Below are 24,004 nucleotides of genomic sequence, written 5' to 3' on the forward strand. Positions count from 1 at the left end.
AAGGACCTGGGAGGAGGAGCTGAGGAAGGAACTAGGGAGGGGACCGGGGGCCTCTGAGCAGACAGAAGTAAAGACAGAGGCTGATGGGGAAGCTGCTGCCTGTGTGGATCCTCTGGGGAGATGTGTCCACAAGCAATGCCCACGCTTGTGACTCAGCTGGCAAAGAATCCGCCTGCCATGGTCTCCCTGCCATGTGGGAGACCTGGGTTCGATCCCTGGGTTGGGAAGATCCCCTGGAGAAGGGAAAGGCTACCCACTCTGGTATTCAGGTCTGGAGAATCCCATGGACTGTATAGTCCAGGGGCTCACAAAGAGTCAGACACAACTGAGCAACTTTCACTTCAATGCCTGTGCTTCCTTCCAGGGTTTTAACATGAAGGGTAAGGGTCCCGGCAGCAACAGGTTTCTAAGCTTGCAAAAGATACCACCGCACAGCCAGGTCTGAGCACCCCCTCCCCTCCCCCACCCCCGCTGCAGACATCACCCAGCCTGCTGACTCTGCGCTGGAGCCTGGGCAGCTGGGGAGAGAGGCCACACCCAGCTGCGGCCCAGAGAGTCACCCTGTTGCTGCAGCAGCACCAAGAGGGAAGAGGAAGAAGCCGGGGCCTCGGGCAGAGTTGGAGGGGGAGATCCCAGAGCCCTGCTGGGTGTCTGGGAGTCAGGAGCAGCCTGTACATTTCTGGGGCTTCTGAATTTCCTGGAACAATGTAGGGCACAGGGCACATTCCTATTGAAGCCGGATGGTTTTATGAAGATGCTGCCAACCCTTGCTTTCTGCTCAATGTCCTGCCACCAAGGTCCCAAAGGGAGCGCCCACTTCCAAGAGTGGGAAGCGGGGGGCTGAACACCAAGGAAGGAGTGGAGGTGCCCACAGAGATGGGGCGTACCTCCTGGGGGAGGCTTTTTTTCCAGAAGCAATGCTGATTCTTCTCAAAAGAGAAAAGCATCCCCACCCTCTAGTGAAAGTAATGGGAACACAGAAATGACCAGAAGACCCATCTCCAGATCCCTAAATTCAGGGAACGTCAGCGCTAGAAGGTTCTGAGACTGCCTGGTCATTCACCAGGAGCCCTCCAAGCCTCACCTTGGGGAAATGACTTCCCCAAGGAGTTGAGTGAAGACAGACAGACACAGCCCCTTACTGCTGGGGTCAAGCACAGCCAGAGAAAGGAAGGAGAAACTGACAAATGTTTCGAGCCTGTTGTGCACCAGGCTTGCTGCACAAGGTCACTTCACTTCACCCTGACAATCCCATTTCACAGATGAGGAAACTCAGGATGGAGCAGGTGAAGCAAGTTGCTAACCAGGTCACACTAGTACTGGGTAGTCTCGTGAGGATTCGAACCCAACCCTGCCTGGTTCTCAAATCCCATGCACCATCCCTTATACCAGGTCACCTCCCATGAGCCAGTTCTTCACATCGACCAGGACCTGCTCAGCATCTACGAGTTGATTATCACCGAAAGGTAAACACAAGAGCAGGACCAGCAGGGTTACACCAAGAGGCCCTAAACAGTTGCCCAAGCTGGGTGGGGCAGGAACTAGTCAAACTGGCTCTTGGCTGCCAAACTCCAAAAGACCAGGATCCAGAGAGTGAGCAGGGGGAAGGAGAGATGCTGGGCCTTCTCGCCTTCTCTTCTGTGCTTCCCGGGTGCCTGGCAGACAGGACCAGCTGGCCCAAGGTTAACTAGTGGGAGGAGGAAGGGGTGGACGCGGAATTCCACAGCCGGGGCATGAGCCACCAAGGCCGCCCACAGGCTGAAACCACAACTCGAACCACCAGCAGCCAAGGCCAGACACAGACGCTCAGAAAAGCAAGACTTGCTAAGTAAGCAAGGCATTGTGATGGGAACGGATGGAGGGGAGACCCTAATGCCCCCTGTCCACATCCCAGCCTTGGCCTGGCATGAGAATGACCCAAAGGCAAGTAAGCAAGATACTCCCAAGCTCTGGGTGGGCGGGTGGGTGGGCGATGCTTTACCAGATGCTCTGAGACCAACACATGTCTTCCCCTTGCTCGGGAGTTCCAGCTGCTGGTACCAATTTGATTTAGATACTTCAGTTGCGTCCAACTGTTTGCAACCCCATGGACTGTAGCCCACCAGGCTCCTCTGTCCATGGGGTTCTCCAGGCAAGAATACTGGAGTGGGTTGCCATGCCCTCCTCCAGGGCATCTTCCCAACCCAGGGATCGAACCTGCATCTCCTGCATTGCAGGCGGATTCTTTACCGTCTGAGCCACCAGGGAAGCCCAAACGAGAACGCTGTGAGGAAGAGTGAAGAGCCCATGGCTGCTCTCTCCATTCTCCAGGTCAAATATGCATTCAATCTTTCCCTTCAAGAAAAGTCAATCCTGGGACTTCCCCGGTAGTCCAGTGGCTAAGATTGTGAGCTCCCAATGCAGGGGGCCCAGGTTCGATCCCTGGTCAGGGAACTAGATTCCACGTCACACCTGAGACCCAGTGCAACCAAATAAGCATTTTTTAAAAAGTCAATCCTAAAGGGAGGGGACATATGCACCCCTATGGCTGATTCATGTTGATATATGGCAGAAACCAACACAATATTGTAAAACAATTATCCTCCATTTAAAAATAAGTAAATTTAAATTTTTTAAAATAGTAAAAATAAAATAAAATTCAATCCTGTGTCGTAAATGGCTGCACTGGGGTAAGGCTTTCATGCTCTTATCTGGCTGTCTCTTTGTAGTGGACACACGCCAGCCCCGGTTCAGCCAGGATGGACGTCATGAAGTGTCAGTCTCTTGGCCACCACAACCCTCAGCTCCTGACTTCCCTCTTCCAAGGCTGGTGGTGATAGTGACCTCAGACTTGGTCGAAGGCCTGGGCTCTATTTAATCCCCGGGACACGTTCAACCTCCAAGACGCCAACTGATGGCCATGAAAACGGTGCCAAAACCTTCAACTCAACAAGCCGTCTCCTTGTCCCTTTCCTCAATTCAGCCTCCAGCCCATTTGCCTCAAACTCCAACATCACATCCTCTCCCCCCTCTAAATGGTTCTCTTCCCAACTTCCTCACATTCATCTGCCCTCCCACATTCTCGCCCAGTCAACCGAGTAACATACCAATGACTGTGCTGCTTCACGCTGGGGTCAGTCACCAAGCCTGCCACCGACTTGCTTCAGACAGCATTCAGATCTGACCTCTCCTCTCTGTTCCCCCTACACCACCCCCTGCAGACACCCCGGGAAGGTCTAGGACAAATTCCTCACTGTTATCCTCAATCCCAGGCCCTCCCACTTCCCTGTCCATCCTGATGTCACTGGCAGAACAAATGTGAACAAGTAGCATCTCTAAAGTAGCGCTTTAGAGTTTGTTGGAGCACTCTCCTACTCATTTATCTTCACAGCAACAATGGCAGAGCTAGAGGTAACAGAGGCTCAGAAAAGGGGATGTTTTTCCCTAACACACAGCTTAGTGAGTTCATCAAGTTGTCCTGTGCTCGGCTGCTGTAACTAACACGATGGATTCTGAAGCAGAATCTGATACGCAGCACTGCTCGCAAATGCAAAATCACCTGCTTTGTGTTAGAGGCATTTTTAAAAATAATAAAAAATATATTTGTATATAAATAAACATACAACTATGTAAAAACAGATGTATACAATAGATGCACTAAACAAATGCTGAAGGTTCCAATCTAAAGCAAAACTTGACAACAATATAACCAAAGACAAATTTTAAGAAAACTAAGAACAGTCGTCACCACGGTTCTACATTAGTAAAACCTTTATTAAACTTCATAGCTTCTGTCTCTTCAGTTGTTCAGTTGCTTGGACTTTAATAACCAGTAATGCAAACTACTTTGCTAGTGTGTGAGATGAGTGCAATTGTGCAGTAGTTTGAACATTCTTTGGAACCAGAGATCAAACTGCCAACATCCATTGGATCATTGAAAATGCAAGAGAGTTCCAGGAAAACTTCTACTTCTGCTTTATTGACCACGGCAAAGCCTTTGACTGTGTGGATCACAACAAACTGTAGAAAATTCTTAAAGAGATGGGAATACCAGACCACCTGACCTGCCTCTTGAGAAATCTGTATGCAGGTCAAGAAGCAACAGTTAGAACTGGACATGGAACAACAGACTGGTTTTAAATAGGGAAAAGAGTACATCAAGGCTGTATATTGTCACCTTGCTTATTTAACTTATATGCAGAGTATATCATGAGAAACGCTGGGCTGGAGGAAGCACAAGCTGGAATCAAGATTGCCGGGAGAAATATCAATAACCTCAGATACATAGATGACACCACCCTTATGGCAGAAAGTGAAGAAGAACTAAAGAGCCTCTTGATGAAAGTGAAAGAAGAGAGTGAAAAATTTGGCGTAAAACTCAACACTCAGAAAACTAAGATCATGGCATCCGGTCCCATCACTTCACGGCAAATAGATGGGGAAACCATGGAAACAGTGACAGACTTTATTTTGGGGGGCTCCAAAATCACTGCAGCTGGTGACTGCAGCCATGAAATTAAAAGATGCTTGCTCCTTGGAAGAAAAGCTATGACCAACCTAGACAGCATATTAAAAAGCAGAGACATTACTTTGCCAGCAAAGGTCCATCCAGTCAAAGCTATGGTTTTTCCAGTAGTCATGTATGGACATGAGAGTTGGACTATAAAGAAAGCTGAGCGCCGAAGAACTGATGCTTTTGAACTGTGGTGTTGGAGAAGACTCTTGAGAGTCCCTTGGACTGCAAGGAGATCCAACCAGTCCATCCTAAAGGAAATCAGTTCTGAATATTCATTGGAAGGACTGATGCTGAAGCTGAAACTCCAATACTTTGGCCACCTGATGCGAAGAACGGACTCATTGGAAAAGACCCTGATGCTGGGAAAGATTGAAGGCAGGAGGAGAAGGGGATGACAGAGGATAATATGGTTGGATGACAGCACTGACTTGATGGACATGAGTTTTAACAAGCTTTGGGAAGTGGTGATGGACAGGGAAGCCTGGTGTGTTGCAGTCCATGGGGTTGCAAAGAGTCGGACACAATTGAGCAACTGAACTGAATTGAATGCAAACGACTAACACGATTGTACCAAAGTGCTTCTTGGTTTTTGCTTCTTTTTAATTTAAACAAAGCACATCTCGTTATAAAAACAAGAAGTGTTCTAAACGACTACTATTACCAAAGAAAGCACATAAAGCACTTACAGTATTTGATGCTAACTCTCAAAAAGTCCCTACACTGGTTTAATTCTTAAAACTTCAACTTAATAATTTACCCTAAGCAGAATTTGCATTTTGGTGGGGGGGGGGGAGCGAGATCTGTTGCTTGAAATCTTCTTTGGGGATTTTTTTTTTTCCCCAAAGGAATTCTGCATTCTTACTCTAACCCAGAATGGACAAAAGCATGCCAGAAATTCCACTTAACCCTTGAAATCATGTGTTTACATGGATAGTTAATATACCAATTACATAAAATCCATGCATTAAAAACACTCTGTCCCCTAAATTTCTGCGGATGTGAAAGTTACACCACGAAAGTTATATGCTGAGAATATTTCTGGACAGACACACAAGAATGTGGAAACACTGGCTGCCTCTGGTTAGGGGGACACGTGACTTGGGGCCAGGAGCGGGAGGGAGAAACTGGTCACTAAATCATTTCTCCCAGATTTTGAGTTATATACCATTTGTGTGTACTGGCCATTTTTAAAAGCAGGTTATCTTCCTGATTCTTGGCATTTTCACAGATTCAGCGTATCATGCAAAAGTCTTTGGCCAAGCCACATAAAATCCCTGGAGGGACCCTAGTTCCCCTACTAGGGATCAAACCCCGGCCCACAGCAGTGAAAGCACTGAGTCCTAACCACTGAACAGCCAGGGAATTTCCCCAAAATCTTTTAAATGTCGTTAGGCACTTGTTTGGAGAAGGCAATGGCACCCCACTCCAGTACTCTTGCCTGGAAAATCCCATGGACAGAGGAGCCTGGTAGGCTGCAGTCTGTGGGGTCGCTACGAGTTAGACATAACTGAGCGACTTCAATTTCACTTTCCCTTTCATGCATTGGAGAAGGAAATGGCAACCCACTCCAGTGTTCTAGCCTGGAGAATCCCAGGGACGGAGGAGCCTGGTGGGCTGCCATCTATGGGGTCGCACAGAGTCGGACACGACTGAAGCGACTTAGCAGCAGCAGGAACTTGTTTGAAATCAGCAATGCTCAGAAGAATGGCTGTTCTCATCTACCGTTCCTGGACTTGAACTGCAACATTTCCCAGCTTCCGGCCACCCCTGTTTGCTTCAGACTGGCCCCCTCAATCCAAACTGGCATTAGCCAATCTGTCCTGTTACTGCTTGTCCTGAATCCAGTGGGTTTTGTACACTGACAGACTCCCTCAGTTTGTGTCAAGTCTGAAGTCAAGGGGAGATTCTGTTAGCAACCGAGGACCTCTGTTCAGGTTTGAATAGTGTGTTTTTCCCCAGATTCCAGGGCTGTTCCCTGTGCTTGGGCTCCTAAGTGCATAGTTCAGCACTCCCCTAGATTGTCTCCTTGATGAGTATGCTATGTGGTGTTAAACACATCGCAACCTTAAAGCTGTTGCTCCATTTTACCTTCATTCCAAAAATCTGAACATAAGGCGAGTACATACTTCAACTCTCGGTAAAGAAATTAAATGTTAATAAAATAGTATACTCCCCGAACATCTTTTGAATATTGTTGGATTTCAGTGAAATTTTGCTCAAGGAGGATTCCAATACAGAAAGCACAAGTTTTTAAACATGGCAATTTTTGCCTAGCCTTTAAGGCAAAATTATTGTCCATGACATAGTATATGTTCATATCATTTACTACCACTCTTCTGTATTCTTTCTACCAAAATGTGGCCAAATATCCATCTTTATGTCAATACAGCTAAAGCTCTCCATCTCTTTCAAAGGGAAGAACTGCTTTCAGCTTCAAACAAATAAAAAGCAAAGGGCTTTTATCAGGGTCCAAGAGTTACCAGGAGAGACGTCATCTTTTTGGATACTATGGTGATCCACAATTCACATCATGGGCTTTGGAAAATAAGAGTATCTGCATATGTTTTGGCAAAAGAGAGAAAACACAATCTATGGAGTAAATCTGACAAGAACAACTGTCTAAGTGCAATAATACTGTTTTCATGCTTTGATTTATCCTTTGGGGCCTTATAATTTAGTTTCACAATTACTTGTCCAAACGGGCATCACAAGAGCGGAATGTAAGTGTTGCCGTGCAACTGAAACAGAGCTGGTTACTCAGTCGGTAACAGAGTAGAGCCGCCTAATGAAGGAATTTCTCCTTTTCTGTCACGATAGGGACCAACGTTACAGTAAAACACACCTGCCATGACATCACTGTAATATTTGACAGGAAATCCAGCTGATGTCTGTCCCTATTCAGGTATTATCTGTGTCCTTGATGTTGTCAGCAGATTGATTTTTAAATGCATGAACCAAGTCAGGTGCCATAATCAATAACATTGAAACTTTCCATTTATAGGGTCCTTTAGAGCTAGTGGGTTTCATCCTCTACCTGTTTGGTGCCACCTCTGTCTGGAGTTAAAAGCAATTTGATTGCATACTTCAGCACACAGATTCTAGACTCTTTATCAAGCACCCAAGGCTGCACATGGTCTGGCACACATACCCCCTGAACACGCACCCACGACCAACCCTCCAGCAGATGCGGCAATGGCCTCCTATCTGTGTTTTGCATCTGAGGGCTGTCCTCAGCTACTGAATCCATTCCGTCCACCTGCACAGGGCCAAAACCCTGACAGTCCACCCTGGGGTGTGCGGAAGCCAGCCTCCTTGGGACAACTTTGAGTCCCCCAGAGCGTAAGGCTAAGCCCACCCTCTGCCAACTTCTGCCGGAGCACTGACCCTCGTCTGCTCCCTCCCCTTCCCTGTCCTGTTGCCAGCTCTCTTTTTAATCAAGAGCTTGCCACGAATCCTAGCTTCAGTGAGTCCTGCTCTTCTGGGGCACTCAGAACCCTGACCGCCCTGGAAGCAGGCAAGCTTGCCTTTCCTCCTGGGTGCCACCCCTGCTCTACAGTGGCGCTGTGTCCTTGTCCCCTGGTTTCCTTATCCACTTCGGCTCTGCTCCGAACAGGTTGCATAACAATCAAACGAGATTGTTGCTGTCCAGTCGCTAAGTCGCGCCTGACTCTTTGCGACCCCATGGACTGCAGCACTCCAGGCTACTGTTAATGAAAACACTTCAACCTGCAAAATGCACAACAAATGTGAATCACCTGTAGCAATAACGACTCTAACCTCACTCATCCTCACAGACCTGGATCTAAGCCACCCCTCCATGAAGGGAGAAGGCACCTTCTCCCTGCCTCAATTTTATCTAATCCTCTGTCTCCTCACCTACAGTGCAAGCTGCACAAAAGGCCCAGACTCTGTCTTAGGCGCTGTTGCAGCGTTAGCATCTAGGCTGGTGCCTGGCATATGGGGCATATTTAGCAAATATGTGATAAATAATGATGCTGAATTTCAAAGATCCCGCTCTAGTCTCAGTCCCTTAGGAAATGGAATGGCGAAAGGCCGGATTAAGGATCACCCAAAGGGCCCACAATGACTCGCCTGACATACAAAACACCTCAGGGCCAGAGTCAGAACCTGATCCTTGATCTCTCATCTCCCAGGCCTGGGAACGTTCCATCCGAGACTCCACCTCCAGGCCCTCCATCTTCCCTGGACCAGCAGCACAGAGGAAAACTGCAACTCCCTCTCCTGCACCCAAACTAGTGGCATCTGGGCTGTTCACTTTAATGACATGCTGTGTGTGTTAGTAATTCAGTCGTGTCCAACTCTTTGCGACTCCATGGACTATATAGCTCGCCAGGCTCCTCTGTCCATGGAATTCTCCAGGCAAGGATACTGGAGTGTGTATCCATTCGCTTCTCCAGGGGATCTTCCTAACCCAGGGATGGAACCCGGGTCTCCCGTGCTGCAGGCAGATTCTTTACCATCTGAGCCACCAGGGAAGCCCAATGACATGCTACCTGGTTGTAAAGATGGGTTGGCATTTTTACCACTGTAGTTTTATGTGTGCTGTTTTCATTTTGCCAACTAAATCTAAAGTTTTCTGGCGGCAAAGACCTCTCTGAATTCCCCTCCAGGTCATCTCCTCCACATCAGCACAGGGTTGAGCACATGTATCAGGAGGAAAGAGACAGACAAAGGTGAAGAATACAGGGACTTCCTCGGTGGTCCAGTGGTTAAAACTCTGAGCTCCCAATGCAGAGGGCCTGGGTTCTATCCCTGGGCAGGGAACTAGATCCTACATGCCACAACTCAGAGCCTGCATGCCGCAACTGAAAGATCTCACGCAGCCAAATTAATATTGTTTAAAAAAGGTGAAGAGGGTAGACACTGGAATGAGACAGACCTGGCTCTAACGCCGGCTCTGTGCTTACCACCTGCACGACCTTGAACAAAGCTGCTAACCATCTCTGTACCTTGAAGAGGAAATGCTAGATTTCCCAGGTCCCAGGATTACTGAGAGGACCTTAACGAGATAACATGAAAAGCATTTTGCACAATAGCTGGTATACCACACCCACTCAGTGAAAATAACTGCGGCTAGTGATACTGGTAGCAGTGGTAGTAAAAACAGGCTCCCAAACAGCAACTTCCAAGGGGTTTAAACAGGCATAAATCAGGGACCTGGGTTCAGAAAAGAACCCAGCTGATTAAATACCGAAACTATTATAGCAGGTGTCTCCTTTTCCCTATAAACTTGAGACGTTCAGTGACGACACACGGTCCCCAGAGTCCCTCTTCACAGGGAAAGATCAACCTTACCCAGGTTTGCTCTTGGGGATCACCTTCCACCCCTCTCTTTCTGACCCCTTGCTCTCTGCTTCACCTCATTCTGCAGAGCTTTTGCTTGGTACAGGCTCTTGTCCCAGTCCCAGAAGAGCAGTGTTGGACACTCTCCATTTCACAAAGGCATCTCTCTAACAGCCTCTTTCATTCATTCATTCATTCAATGAGCTCACATTTATCAAATACTGCACACTGGGGATCAAAAGCCAGACAAGCACATGCCCTCTAGGACCTCCCAGTCCTAAGAGTGCCCCGGCTTCTCTTTCTTAATCAGAGACTCACCTTTGCAAGCTCTCCTTCCTCCCAAGCAACACTAAGGTGACTGCCTCATTCTCGGCCATAATAGCAGGGGAGCTGGTGTCAGACAGCCAGGGTTAGGATCCTGGAGGCTCAGCCACTTTCTTATGACATAACCAAGGGCAAACTTCCTCCCCTCTCTTCCTCAGCCACCCCACCTTTAGAATGAGAACAGTGATGCCTGCCAACTATACCTGTCAGAATGAAATGAAAACCCAACAACCCTGTATGGAAGAAGAATCTTAAAAAAGAGTGGATACATGTATAAATATATAAAACTGACTCGCTTTGCTATACACCTGAAACTAACACATTATAAATCAACTAAAGGCCAATAAAAGTTAAATAAAAAATAAAAATATAAGTCTGAGAGCAAGGCAAGGACAATAAAAACATTTTTTAAAATGTTACTGTTGGAAAAGGTCCTAGAGTAATTGTATCCAAAATGCCTACAAACTATTATGCAATAAAATCATGTATTTATGTGCTAGTTGCTCAGTTGTGTCTGACCCTTTGTGGCCCCATGGACTACATGTAGCCCGCCAGGCTCCTCTGTCGATGGAATTCTCCAGGCAAGAATACTGGAGTGGGTAGCCATTCCCTTCTCCAGGGCATCTTCTCGACCCAGGGATTGAACCCAGGTCTTCTGTATTGCAGGTGGATTCTTTACATCTGAGCCACCAGGGAAGCCCAAAATATACCCCAAGAACAAAAAAAAGACCCCAAAGAAGTCTTGAGAATAGTGCCTGGCACATAGTAATAAATGCTCACTCTACCATTTTACAGCTTACAAAAAGATCTGGCTTTTAGAGGGAACGGCTGTCTGGCTATTAACACAAATGAAGGGCTAAAGCTAACAACTGAAGTTCGATGTTCTGAACTATTGCTATGTCACAGCAAGTCTCTCCTTTTTTAGGCAGCTGCCAGGCAGCTGAAACCTCTGTTTCCAGGGAAAATGTAAAGAATCTCGAGCAGGGACCACAAGCTCTATTTGTAATTCAGACTCGAAGAAGGCTCTAGCACAGAGAGCATCCTGACAGTGCAGGGGGTCAGAGAGGCTCAGGAGGCTGCCCTGGGCAGGGTGGGAAGAGCCTCAGAGGTGGACCTCAGAGACCCCGGCAAGGAGGCCCGAGGCACAGCATCCCAGGGAGTTGCAGGTTCTAGAACCACAGACAGCCAATCAGAGGGCAGCACAGAGCAAGGGCACTCCTGAACACTGGCAACAGTCCAGATCTGAGACGGTGACCCGGTGGTCCTGGGTGATCCATCCACTCTCAGGGGAAGAGGGCTGGGCAGGATTCCCCCAACACCTGAATTTTTTTTTTCTCATTTGTTTTTAATTGGAGGATAATTGCTTTACAATGGTGTGTTGGTTTCCGCTGTACAACAACATGAATCAGCTATAAGTATACACATAGCTCCTCCCTCTTGAGCCTCCCTCCCACCCCGCCAAGCCCATGAATTTGGGTTAAGAACAGTCCTAGTAGGAAGCAAGAGCTAATCCCCTGAGCTAATAAGACAGGTGAGCTGGAGAAGGTACACAAAGAGAGAAAAGGGGAAGGATAAGACCCAGAGATCCGAACCCAGGGCTCAGCCCTGGCCCATCAGAGGCCAAGTCTACTGGCACACAAGACTTGATTCCAATCCCTCTCATGGTGGGGAGGCAGCACCCTAAATGCTACTTCCTTTCCCAGCGGACGTGTTGCCCCAGCCGTGGGCACCCGTGCAGAGCAATGCTGGGAAAATGATGCAGCAGAGCCTGAAGGCAAACCCAAGACCAACACATCCTAGGAGGCCAGCATTCCCGGTTCATCCAGAATGGGAGAGACTGTGTGTGGGTTTCACTCTGCAAGCTCAGCATTTTAAATGAAAGAAGCCCACAGAAGGGCTACCAGGGATGTGGGTGAACCACGGGGCTTCTATTTAGCGTTAAGTCTTTCCCTGAAAGGGGCTTCCCAGGTGGCTCAGCGGTTAAGAATCCGCCTGCCAAGGCCAGAAGACCCAGATGCCTGGGTCAAGAAGATCCTCTGGAGGAGGAAATGGCAACCCACTCCAATATTCTTGCCTGGGAAGTCCCATGGACAGAGGAGCCTGGCAGGTTACAATCCATAGGGCTGCAAAAGAGTCCGACACGACTGAGTGACTGAACAACAGCAATAACTTTCCAGGAGAAGGCAGCTGGCGGCAGTGACCTGAGGAGGTTGTCCGTATCTATAGCGTTTTCTCTCAGCCATCGGATCCACAGGACACAGGCCAAAGGTCTCTAGTGGGTGAGCCCCCGGATTTTTTGCACTTCACATCTTATGGCACAAAGCCCTCCCCTAACCCTCAGCCTCTCCTCTTCCCAAGTCTCTGAACGAGAGCCAGCTCTCAGCCACACGCCCACCCCCAACCCCAACATGGCCATGACCCACGACCTTGCCAGGTCCGGGGGCCATGCCAGGCTCTGGGGCCTCATCCCATCAAATCGCTCCAGGGCAGCAGGAAGGAAAGAGCCAAGAGCACTCACGGTGCCAGAAAAAAAGACCTGAGATCCCCTACCAGGAACAGGGCAACTTTTTCCCAGACTAGCGATGACTTGAGGGATTCCGAGCACAGCACTAAAGAGCCTCGGATGCCGTCTCGGTGCCTGACCACCACGGAACCCTGAGCCAGGCACCCAGTTCTGCTGCGTGCTTACCAAAGGCAGTCCCAATGTGAGCCTCCATTTCTCATCTGTGGCAAACTGGGTGGCCCCCAAGGTCACCTCCCACCCAGGATCCAAACAGGTCCAACCTTTGTCCAGTTCAGGGAACCAGGTCACATTCTCTGCCGGGGCGGGGCCCCAGACTGGAAGAGTGGGAGTGGCCACGAGACTCGGTCCTGCCAAGAGGGAAGAGGAAGTACTGCCCAGAGCCGGCGCCGGCCTCTGCTGGACTTCTGCAACGGTTAAATTCCTGCATCCTTTCTCTTTTTTAAATTTTAATTTAACTTAATTTAAAAAAATTTTTTTAATCTTTTGGCTGTGCTGCACAGTGTGCTAGATCTTAGTTCCCTGACCCAGGATCGAACCTGCACCCCCCTGCATTTGTAGCTCGGAGTTTTAACCACTGGACCACGACTCAGTGCTCTGTGGTGACCTAAATGGAAAGGAAATCCAAGAAAGAGGGGACATATGCATACGTATGGCTGATTCACTTTGTTGTACAACAGAAACTGAGACAACGTTGTAAAGCAGCTATACTCTAATAGAAAATTAATTTTTTAAAAAAGAGCAAATAATCTCTCTGAAGTTCAATCTTCTCATCTGTAAAACAGATGATAACAATACCTACTTCACTGTTGTGACAGAGTCAGTTCACACTGGCTCACGGGAGTCAATTGTTACATTTCTGGAAATCTGCAAGCCAGCTGTAATGATAGCCATCATTAAAAACTAAACTATGTAGAGGTATAATTAAATAAAATATATCGAAATTTTAAAAAATTACTGATGGTGAGAAAAGACACCAGACCCCCAAGGGGCAGGAGAGACGAGCTTCCTTTTCCTCCAGCTACCATCTGGGGTGGCTTCTTAACTTTGGCCACCTCATGCAAAGAATTGACTCATTGGAAAAGACCCTAATGCTGGGAGGAGAAGGGGACGACAGAGGATGAGATGGTTGGATGGCATCACCACCTCGATGGACATGGGTTTGGGTAAACTCCAGGAGTTGGTGATGGACAGGGAGGTCTGGCATGCTGCGATCCATGGGGTCGCAAAGAATCAGACACGACTGAGCGACTGAACTGAACTGAACTTGTGCATGTACCTGTGTGTTGTGTGTGTTGTATGTGTATGTCATGTGTGTTGTATGTGTGTGTGTTGTGTGTGTTATATGTGTATGCTGTGTATGTGTTGTGTGTGTGTTGTATGTGTGTGCGTGTGTTGTGGGATTTTTCCCCTCCCTTCCAAGAGGCAGCCGCCCTGTCCCCTCCACACCACCTCTCACCTGAGGGTTGTCCATGTACCAGAGCAGGCAGTTGGCCTGCGTGTCCAGAATAAAGTACCTCCGCAGAAACTTGCCGCTGTTCTCATTCTCCTCGATGTCCAGAAACCCACAGATTCGGTTCTGCCGATCCACATAAGGCATTCCTGGGCTCTGCTCACATCACCCTGCGTGGCAGGAGGGAGAGAGGGAGAGGCCGTGAGAAGGAGGGCAAAGCGGGCGCCTTGCTCTGGCTGACTCACCTCTGCCAGAAGGGAGGCCGGCACGCTCTTCCACAGGCATCCTTCCTTCCCTGGGGCCCCGGACGTCCCACCCCATCCAGACCCCGGAAACGTCTATCAACTTCGTTCCACAAACGGTCACCAAAATCCATTAACGTGTATTCAACTAACTTCCCTGAGGTTCCACTATGCACCAGGCAGGGTGCGAAGCATCTTCACACTCACAGAGAATGTAAGCCCAGACTCTGGGTCACAGGCCTGGGTTCTATTCCCAGTTCTGGCCCCTTACTGACTGTGTGGGCACAAAGTGTTTAACCTTTCCAGGCCTCAGTTTCTGCCTCTGTAAAACAGGGATAATAATGGGACCTACACCTCCTAAGGTTTTGGTGAGAATCAAATGCTTGGCCAAAGAATTGATGCTTTTGAACTGTGGTGTTGGAGAAGACTCTTGAGAGTCCCTTGGACTGCAAGGAGATCCAACCAGTCCATCCTAAAGGAAATCAGTCCTGAATATTCATTGGAAGCACTGATGCTGAAGCTCCAATAGTTCGGCCACCAGATAAGAAGAACTGACTCATTGGAAAAGACCCTGATGCTAGGAAAGATTGAAGGCAGGAGGAGAAGGGGATGACAGAGGATGAGATGGTTGGATGGCATCACTGGCTTGATGGGCATGAGTTTGAGCAAGCTCCGGGAGTTGGTGATGGACAGGGAAGCCTGGCGTACTGCAGTCCATGGGGCTGCAAAGAGTCGGACACAACTGAGCGACTGAACTGAACTTCAGACATGAAGCATTGATAAACACTAGGCATTATTATCACTTTTCAGAAAAGCCTTGTAAAGTAGGTCATAACCCAGTTTTTTATATAAAGAAAATATCACAGAAAGGACTTAGTGCTCAGTCACTTCAATTGTGTCCAACTCTTTCCAACCCTGTGGACTGTACCCCGCCAGGATTCTCTGTCCGTGGGATTCTCCAGGCAAGAAAACTGGAATGGGTTGCCATGCCCTTCTTCAGGGATCTTCCTGACCCAGGGATCAAACCCGTGTGTCCGGCATCTCCTGCAATGCAGGAGGATTCTTTACCACGGAGCCACCAGGGAAGTTCAGAAAGGACTTAAGCTCCAGTACAAATACTTGGATAAACTCTGCTGGGAATTCAGGTGCAAAGAGCTGCCCCTCCAGCTCCATGAAGTTCCCCAGGAATGAGATCCGAGGGCTTCCTGGGGCCAGAGCCCTCAGCCCCGGCCTCACTTCCTTCACTTCACTATTTCCCAGAAACCACTTGTCATCAGAAGAGTGAGGGAGCAGAAGAACACCCATCTGCAAACACCTCCCCTCGTTGCAGGACAGGGTCCTGCAATTTGAGATGAGCCGCATCCTGGGCCTCCCCAATCCTGGCTTCCTCCTGTCTGATTAGCCGAAGTAAAAGCCCTGTTCTCTTCCCCAAGAGGATAAGAGCCCTCCAACAGGCAGCCACATCCCACCTGGGTGCACAGCAAAATGCAGAAGTGGGATGCGATGCCCAGGGATTAGAAAACCCCTCGAGACAGTCAAACCCTCGGGGACAGACACCACCCACCCCTGGTCCCGCTTGAATAGACACAGGGAACAGACCTGTGGACACAGAGGGGGAAGCAGAGGGTGGGATGAATTGAGAGAGAGGCACTGGCTCCAACAAGGCAAAATTCACCGTAGCCCAAGCCTGCCACGGCCCCGAGCCTATGACTAAGCTCAGCGGAGAGACGGCTGGCTTCCGGCCGTGCCCTGCGGACCTGGGTCAGCCTGTGAGCCGAGATGCCACACCTGCAGGCCTCCGCGTCAGGAGGAAAGTCCCACAGGCAGAGACACGCATTCCCACAAGGTGAGGCAGATTCTAAGGATGTTGAGGGTAGGGTGGTGGACTCTCTAAGGGGCCTTGCAGAGCCCAGAGGCTGCCCCAAGGAAAAAATACTCTGCTCACACACCAAGATGCCAGGGAAGAGCGAATCCCAGATTCTAGGTAAGGTCAGGCAGAAACTGGGACGTGGGGCAGACGATTCAGGCAGGAGGCAGACAGGTCAGGGATCTGGTGGTAACTCGCTAAGTAATGATGGGGGACAAAAAAATATAGTGGGCAGGGAAACAGGACAAAGAGGAAACAGCACAGCTAGAAAGAGAGAGTAAAAGAAGAGGTGAGAAAGGGAGAAAAAGTGGGAAAAGGAGGTTTCAGAAGATGGCAGAGGAGAAGGAAATAGCACAGTGGCAAAGGGACCCCAAGGGTGGGCGTGGGGGAGACACCCCCTTCCCCCGCACACAGCGCATCATGTGGTCTGAGGTCCCTGTGGTCAGCCTCCCAAACTAAGCCTCTACCCCAGCTCTAGTCTCACAACTGGCCCGGCAGTGAGTTCAGCAAAGGGAGATGAGATGGGTTTTTTAAGCCAAGGGTTAGGAACGAACGCCACGGGAGGGACTTGATTCAAGTCTCGCAGACGCCAGGTCAAAGATGGGAGGGGAGAGAGGTCAGAGGCTGGCTGGGGAGGAAGTGGATGGATCCCTGAGAAAGGATGCAGCTTCCCCCAGGGAATCAGGGGAACTCAGGAGTCCCAGGCAGAAAAGCTGGGTCAGCCCTGCAGTGAGTGTACACCCATCCCCCAGGAAAGCTCAGCAAATTCCCATGATGCCAGCCCGGCCACAGCCACAGACATTCCGGGGGCTCCGGGGCTTTCACCACTCCTGGGACATCTCTAAGAGGAAGGGTATAAACTGCAGTGGATAACACAGTCAGCCATTTCTGGGTGCAGCCAATAAGCCGGTAATACTGGCATCTGTCTTCACGCTTCCTTTCCAATATCCCCTCTTTAGCCCAAGGGGATTAATCAGTGTCTTTTACCCAAGTCAGAAGCCAGAGAAGGCACTCTTTCCACCATCAACACTTGTAAAGAGGGAGGCTGCCCATTTGCATGGATCCAAGGGTGGGCTTTCCCGGTGGCTCAATTGGTAAAGAATCTGCCTTGCAATGCAGGAGACCCAGGTTCAATCCTTAGGTCGGGATGATCCTCTGGAGAAGCGCATGGCAACCCACTCCAGTATTCTTGCCTGGAGATTCCCACGGACAGAGGAGCCTGGCAGGCTACAGTCCATGGGGTCACAGAGAGTCCGGCATCACTGAGCAACTAACTTTCACTTTTTTCAAGGGAGGGAGAGGACTCGCAGGGACCAAAAGACAAGCCAATAAAAAGAAGAATTTTGGTTACATATCTCCTGAGTGTGGTTCTAGCCCGGGGTGGGGGGATGGGGGGCGGGAAGCCGCTCAGATGTCCTGAGAAGCAGCTGAGTCACAGAGCTCATCATCCTGTGGGAGGTGGAGGGGTGGGGGGATGCAGAATGAGCGGCAGGAGAACCAAGCATCCCACAGAAATGTGGTTAGAACGACCCACGCAGAAGTGACACGCAGACCGGAGGTCCTGAGCCCGGTCCTCTGACAACGCATCCTCATCCCAGCAGCTGCTAAGCCTTGGTACAGGGTGCCAGCCGCCCCCGGCTCCAAATCCCCTCTCCCTACCTTTTCAGCCTGCCTCCATCATCACCCCAGTCTCTGGGGGCTGCTCCCCTTTTTCCCACAGAGGCCCCTCAAAGACAGTTCACTCTGCCCCCAAGCCCCCATGCCCCTGGTCCGGCCGCAGCGATCTGGCCCGGAGGGGAGAAAGAGCCCCCGACCCATAAGGGGGGGCAGGACACCTTGATGAAACGTGCATATACCGTCACCCCTTTGAAACGTCCTTTCCAGCTCTCGTGATACTCCTCAGGTGTAATAGTCTAGCCTGTCCTGTAAACTCTTCATTTTAACCAAGTTCCCCAAAGTAAAATACTGGGTAAACAGTGAAACTGGGGGATGGGTCCCAGGAGTTGACCCCCACACACACATTATGTCCTGGGACCATCACCCAGACAGAGACTCTGGTCCTATCTCTTGGGACAACATGGCAAGTGTTCTCGTTGTCGGGTCAGACCACCAGACAGCATGCTCTCAGGCCAGCCTCTGCACCTTCAATATCAAGACCACCTAGCAAGGAGCTCCGAGGCCTTTACAACACATGGAGGGCAAAGAGCACAGACTCTGTCCGCAGGAAGGGACCTCGGTCCACCCCATTCAGCACCCTCTCTTTCCAAAGTACGCCAACCTCCCTAGCGTTTTCCGTTTTTAGTGCAAAACTCACAATATAACAATGCTGGCATTAAAAAAATCACTCCAGCCAATCATTTACACTTTTGCATGCTTTTTCATGCCCCTGTCCACATAATCAACCTTCTTAAAACTTTCAATTATATCATAAACATGTTCCATGTTCCTACCCAGTCTTTATAATCAGTGTTTTTAATGGCTGCATAACATCACTGGACTGGACTTACTATAATTTACTTAAACCATGTCTCCATGATTAGACAGTTAGATGATATCAAATTTTTCTAATGTTAAAATTCATGTTTTTATACTTTGTTTCTTCTTTTGCACACAGATACCACATAAATTCCAAGTCATAATAAGACTAGATCACAAGTTATGATCTTTTATAACTCTTGAGTCCCATTACAAAACTGCTTTCTAAAATTATTTCATCTGTTTACATTGCAGCCAGCAACATATTGTTACATTGCTATAATCCTACATACACTGAATGTTCTTATTATTTTCAACTGTGGCTAGTTTAAATATATAATGACGCCCAGGGAGGCAGAACATTTTCTCATGTTCGCTTCCTGCTTCATCTTCCTTCCTGCTGCTGCTGCTGCTGCTAAGTCGCTTCAGTCGTGTCCGACTCTGTGCGACCCCATAGACGGCAGCCCACCAGGCTCCACCATCCCTGGGATTCTCCAGGCAAGAATACTGGAGTGGGTTGCCATTTCCTTCTCCAGTGCATGAACAGGATCTTCCTTCCTAGACTTTGTTTAACGCAAATCAAAATTATATGTGCACACAATCAATTTCTCTTCCTCTCTCTCCCTTTCACACAGACACACACACACACACGTCAAACAAAACCAAAACACGGCTTCACATAATCCAAGTAAGAAAATAGTGGTTCATAATGAAAAGTAAAAGAGGCAAGTTTTAAATGATCTAGATGTCTTGTAAGTTCCCAAGTATATGCAGCAGGTGAAAATATGTTAAATATTTAATTCATGATAAAAGTGAAACTTTTAGAAAGAAAGGGACTTTGCATGGAGTTTGCCCACTGATCAGCAGCAGAAAATGAGTTAAATGTCAACCTGGCCTAACCCGAGATTCCTGGTCAACACCTGCCCACTGATGAGATAAAGGTCAGGAGAAGCAGTCAATGGCTGCCCACCTTCCAATGAGATGAGGGCATCAGGCGACACTCCTGTCCCAAACGTCGCTCCACTGCTCCTTCCAGGGCCCTGGACTTCTTCACAGGAGGAGATTCAAGCCAATAAGATCGTCCCTTAGGAATTGAGGCAACCGACATCTTTATCAGGCTCATTAATACATAACAGATAACTGGGACTTCCCTGGCGGCCCAGACTCCACACTCCCAATGCAAGAGTTCTGGGTTCGATCCCTGATCAGGAAACGAGAGGACAGGTGCTGCAACTAAGACCTGGCATGGCCAAATAAGTAAATATTTTTTTAATTAAAAAAAATATATATAATAGATCACTGGGACCAAGACCCCAGGGAAGTAAAACATGTCCCAGTAGAAGACTGATGCGCCAGTGGGGAAGAAAAGTAAGAAGGCTGCAGCCTGAAGCACGTGACCTCTACTTGAAGACACTGCCTAGAACTGTTACACATCCAGGACAGGAGTAGCAGCCTTTCTGGAAAGAAACTTGGCATTATGAAACAAGAGAGCCAAAAATGTGCAGTTCATACCCTCTGACCCAATAATTCTACTTCCAGCATTCCATCCAAGTAAATAAACAAAGATGCAAATACAGATTAAAATAAAAAGATAGCAACTGCAACTGAATTTATGACAAAAAGTTGGAAATACCCTGAACGTTCCAATAATTAGGAACGTTCCAAGAAATGACAGGATATTCACATAAGGAAATGCTGCACAATCTTTAAAAAACTATGTTTTCACATAATTTTAAATAAATTAGGAAAAAATTCACCATAAGTTTTAAGACACTATATAACACAATTTAGAATATGAACCCAAGGAACCCAATATTGCTTTTATATTTCTGTGTTTGGATAGAAAAAGACTGACATCCAGACACTAAAATATTAGCAGCTATTATCCATAGGTCATGAGCAAATTTTATCTACATCTGTATATTTTTCATATTTTCCAACTTTTTCTACAGGAAATGCATGTTACTTTATTTAGAAGGGAGGAAAGCTATTTAACTCCACACATACCCCCATCCCCAGTGTAGACGTTTTGAAGCTGAGAAAAAATTTCTCAATTCTCCAGAGTCCATAAAGAAGGAAAACTGTGCTTAAATTATAGCTCTCTTGGGACTTCTTGGTGTTTCAAAGTCTTAAATCTAATAAAGCCCTATTCCACCCATCACAGCTGTTCAAAAGCTTGGTACCTACCCAGAGGGCTTTGGCACCCTCCAACCTAGTTGGGTTTCTTACTTCCTATTGCAACCTCCTCTAAGAGAGGCTCTTTCTTTCCCTTGTGGGTTTGGTTCTTTGCTTTCTGGTCTTCATAAAAGGAGCCCCTGTCCTGGGGGTCAGCTGAAGATTCACAGCCAAGTCGGTGCCTAGCTCTTGCTGCAGCTTCACTCTCTGTGACACAGCCCGTCAAGTGCTCTAGGGAAGGGAAGCAGGGACCCCCAAGTAAGAGCCCCCCAGTGGAATTTTCCTTCTTGAAATCTGGGAGATGGGACTGACATGTTTCAATTAAATGTCTAGACAAATAAATGAAAAGATGGATAAACAGAGTTTTTTAAAGAAAAGCTAAAGAGCTATTAAGTCATGAAAGCTCTGGCTTACTGTATTGGATGTCTTATTTTTAAGATCACGAATGTGGGTTTGAAGATACAGGAAAAAAAATAGAAGGAAATAAGGGAAACTCATCTGCCTGATTGTTCTGATACTTCTGAGATAAATACAAATGACAGAAGTGATAGCAGAGATAAAGCCTTAAACGGTGCTGGTGCCAGGATGAAGTAATCCACTATAATCTCCTGCAGTTCAGAACCGAAAAAAAAAAACAAGACATTCATCCATTTGTACCTTTGAAGATTTTTCTTTCACGTGACTTGGTGTTAGCAGGACAGGGAATTCCAAGGATTCTGCTTCAGAAAAAAAGTCAGGAAGGTGTTTCTTGACACTGCGTTTCTTGACGCAGTGAATATACATGCTGTCTTGTCACCCTCCAGGGTGGAAGCTGGGGACAGCAGCGTCGCTGGTGAGCGAGAGGGACACCGCAGGAAATTGCTAAACTTCTACAGGAGAAAGTGAATGGGGAAATGACATCAGAGGTCTCAGCAAGGGCTGTAATGAGCAGACAGGAACTGGGGTGTGGAGTTAGAAAACGCTGGGCCAGGCGATCAGAGAGGTCGCCTGTGTTTCAATCCTCCAGCCTACGTCAGGGGGCACGGTGGAGGGCCCAGCAACGCTCAGGGGCCCAGTAAAAACACAACAGCAATAACAACAACAACAACAACACAAGCAACGTCTATTTGGCAACCCAGCCCTGAGACTGGGCCAAAGATTCCAACTTTGAAAGTGTGGGAAAATCTATTTCCTATGGTTATAATATCACTGCATTCTGAAACTGTCATAAGAGCACATTCCAAATAGTCTGAGGCTGGAGAATAATGTGCGAGAGAAGGGAATGTCCTGAGAACACGTTCCCAGCGGAAGAGCAGGCTGAGGAATGCAGACATCCACAGGAATGGGGAGGGGAGGAAAAGGTGCCTAGTCCCCAGCGGACCAGAGAACCCTGAATGGAGGCAAGAAACACTCGAGGAAAGTTTTCAGGGGGAAAAAAAAGTTCTGGGGAAAACGCAGGAGTGACTGAATACTGATACTGAAAACAACCAAATATTTTACATACTCATGATCTCTCTGAACAACAGCTTCATCTCTGTTCAGAGAAAATGTGGTTGCCGGATGGAGCTGGCAGGAAGCAAAGGTCTGCCTTTGACTCAAGATTCCTGACCCCAGGGAATTCACAGCACTGGGAGCAGCCACGGTGCGGGGCGGGGAGGGGGGCAGGAGGCTATAAATAGCCTATAAAAACTGAGATCTCCCACTTTCAGAATGTGAAAGTCCCCCAGTTAGAAGATTCAACAGTTCAGTTTCGCTATACGGCTTCCTAATGGTAGCAGCAAAGAGAGCATCCTTATTTCTCCTAGGTACTAGCCTTTTGCAAGGTGCTGGTCGAGTATAAACAGTCTAAGCCTGCTAGTCTAAATGCCTTGGGCTCTGTCCCTGGAAGCGGGGAAAGAGGAGGGGCTGGGTGTGGCCTGGAGGATGTGCAGATGACAGGGATCAGTAGGTTAGAGTGCATCTGATGAAACTCTTGCAAGAAGAGGGCGTGCTGACTTCACCAGCACGTTGGGGTAAAGGGAAAGACCATGGGTTTCAGAGGCAGACAGACGTGACTAAACTTTCCAGGGCCTATTTCCTCGTGTGCAAAATGGAGAGAACTGCTTTCCTACTTCAAAGGCTGCCATGTGGATTAAACGAAATAATGTGTGAAAAGTGCTTCACAGGAGGTCTGGTAAAGATGAAGCACTGAGTAAGTGTGTGTGTGTGTGTGTGTGTGTGTGTGTGTGTGTGTGTGGTTGGGTAGGTGTGGAGTGCCTAAGAAGCAGTATATGACTCCCATCACTAGCTTAAACAGGGCGGGCAGCTGCCAGACTGTCTCCACCCCTCCAATATCAGTCAGCAAATCCCACTGGGAAAGCAGACACTGGAATCTCTCACAAGGATTCAAATGAGCTGTCGTTACTCACCCATCTCCACGGAGAACCATCATATTTTTTACCTCTAAATTTCTCCAAGAAGTTATTGAAAAAAGTGCAAGAGATCCATGGGATCCATGCAGGCCAGGCCACCCAGCAGGTTCACAGAACCAGGCCTGCAATCAGCTGCCAGGAAAAGGACTCTGGAGCTGCCTCCTGCTCAGCCCAGGGAGGGCATGAGAGATGCTCTCTGCAAGTGGACAGCCAAACGGAGTCCGCACTGATGGGAGAGTGAGCCCTCACCTTTGCCCTTTAACCATCGTGTGTCTCAAGGAGCAGGGGACCTCACTTCCCACCCTCTTTATCTCAGCTGGCCGGCATCTAAAGACACAAAGGTCCAGACCTGAAAGTCTCCTGCTGCCCTGGGCAGTGTTGGAAGCTCCTGTCCCAGCAGGCATGGATCTTCCCCCAGGGAGAGAGCCCAATTCAGTCTTTAATCTTCTGCAAGTCAATTCAGTCAATGGGGGTCAAGGGTAAAGAAAAGGCTTCCAGGAGAGAGAGAAGTTATAAAGCCCAAAAGGGTGGATGGTTTTACCAGCAGGGACCAGGGGAGGGGAGAGCAGACCAACCCAAGTAACTGGAGTCTTCCAATTACTGTCCCCCCGCACCAACCATCAGCCTATGTAGACCCATCCCTCCTACCCCATCGCCCCACCCTGGCCAATTCCCTGGCTCAGTGATGGGCTTGTATCAGACAGAGCTAGCAGTCTTCTCTTGCTGTCACACTACAATATTTGCTCTGCTCTCTTCCT

General features: G+C 48.4%; 1 protein-coding gene across 9 annotated transcripts in view; it reads right to left on the reverse strand.

The window, feature by feature from the left end:
- The window catches only part of PLEKHA2 (pleckstrin homology domain containing A2), a 64,533-nt gene that overhangs the window by 36,867 nt on the left and 3,662 nt on the right, over window positions 1-24,004 (reverse strand). For 8 of the 9 annotated variants that reach the window (XM_081524065.1, XM_081524060.1, XM_081524066.1 and 5 more), the window contains exon 2: window positions 14,104-14,267. In XM_081524065.1, the coding sequence (XP_081380191.1) occupies window positions 14,104-14,244 (141 nt within the window). In that variant the 5' untranslated portion in view covers window positions 14,245-14,267. Of the gene's footprint in view, window positions 1-14,103; window positions 14,268-19,651; window positions 19,766-21,513; window positions 21,726-24,004 lie in introns of all 9 variants that reach the window. The other variant, XM_081524063.1, reaches the window with a different exon arrangement.

Source organism: Giraffa tippelskirchi, chromosome 8 (genome assembly GCF_054371585.1).
Source record: "Giraffa tippelskirchi isolate mGirTip1 chromosome 8, T2T-mGirTip1v1.2.pri, whole genome shotgun sequence".
Taxonomy (NCBI): domain Eukaryota; kingdom Metazoa; phylum Chordata; class Mammalia; order Artiodactyla; family Giraffidae; genus Giraffa; species Giraffa tippelskirchi.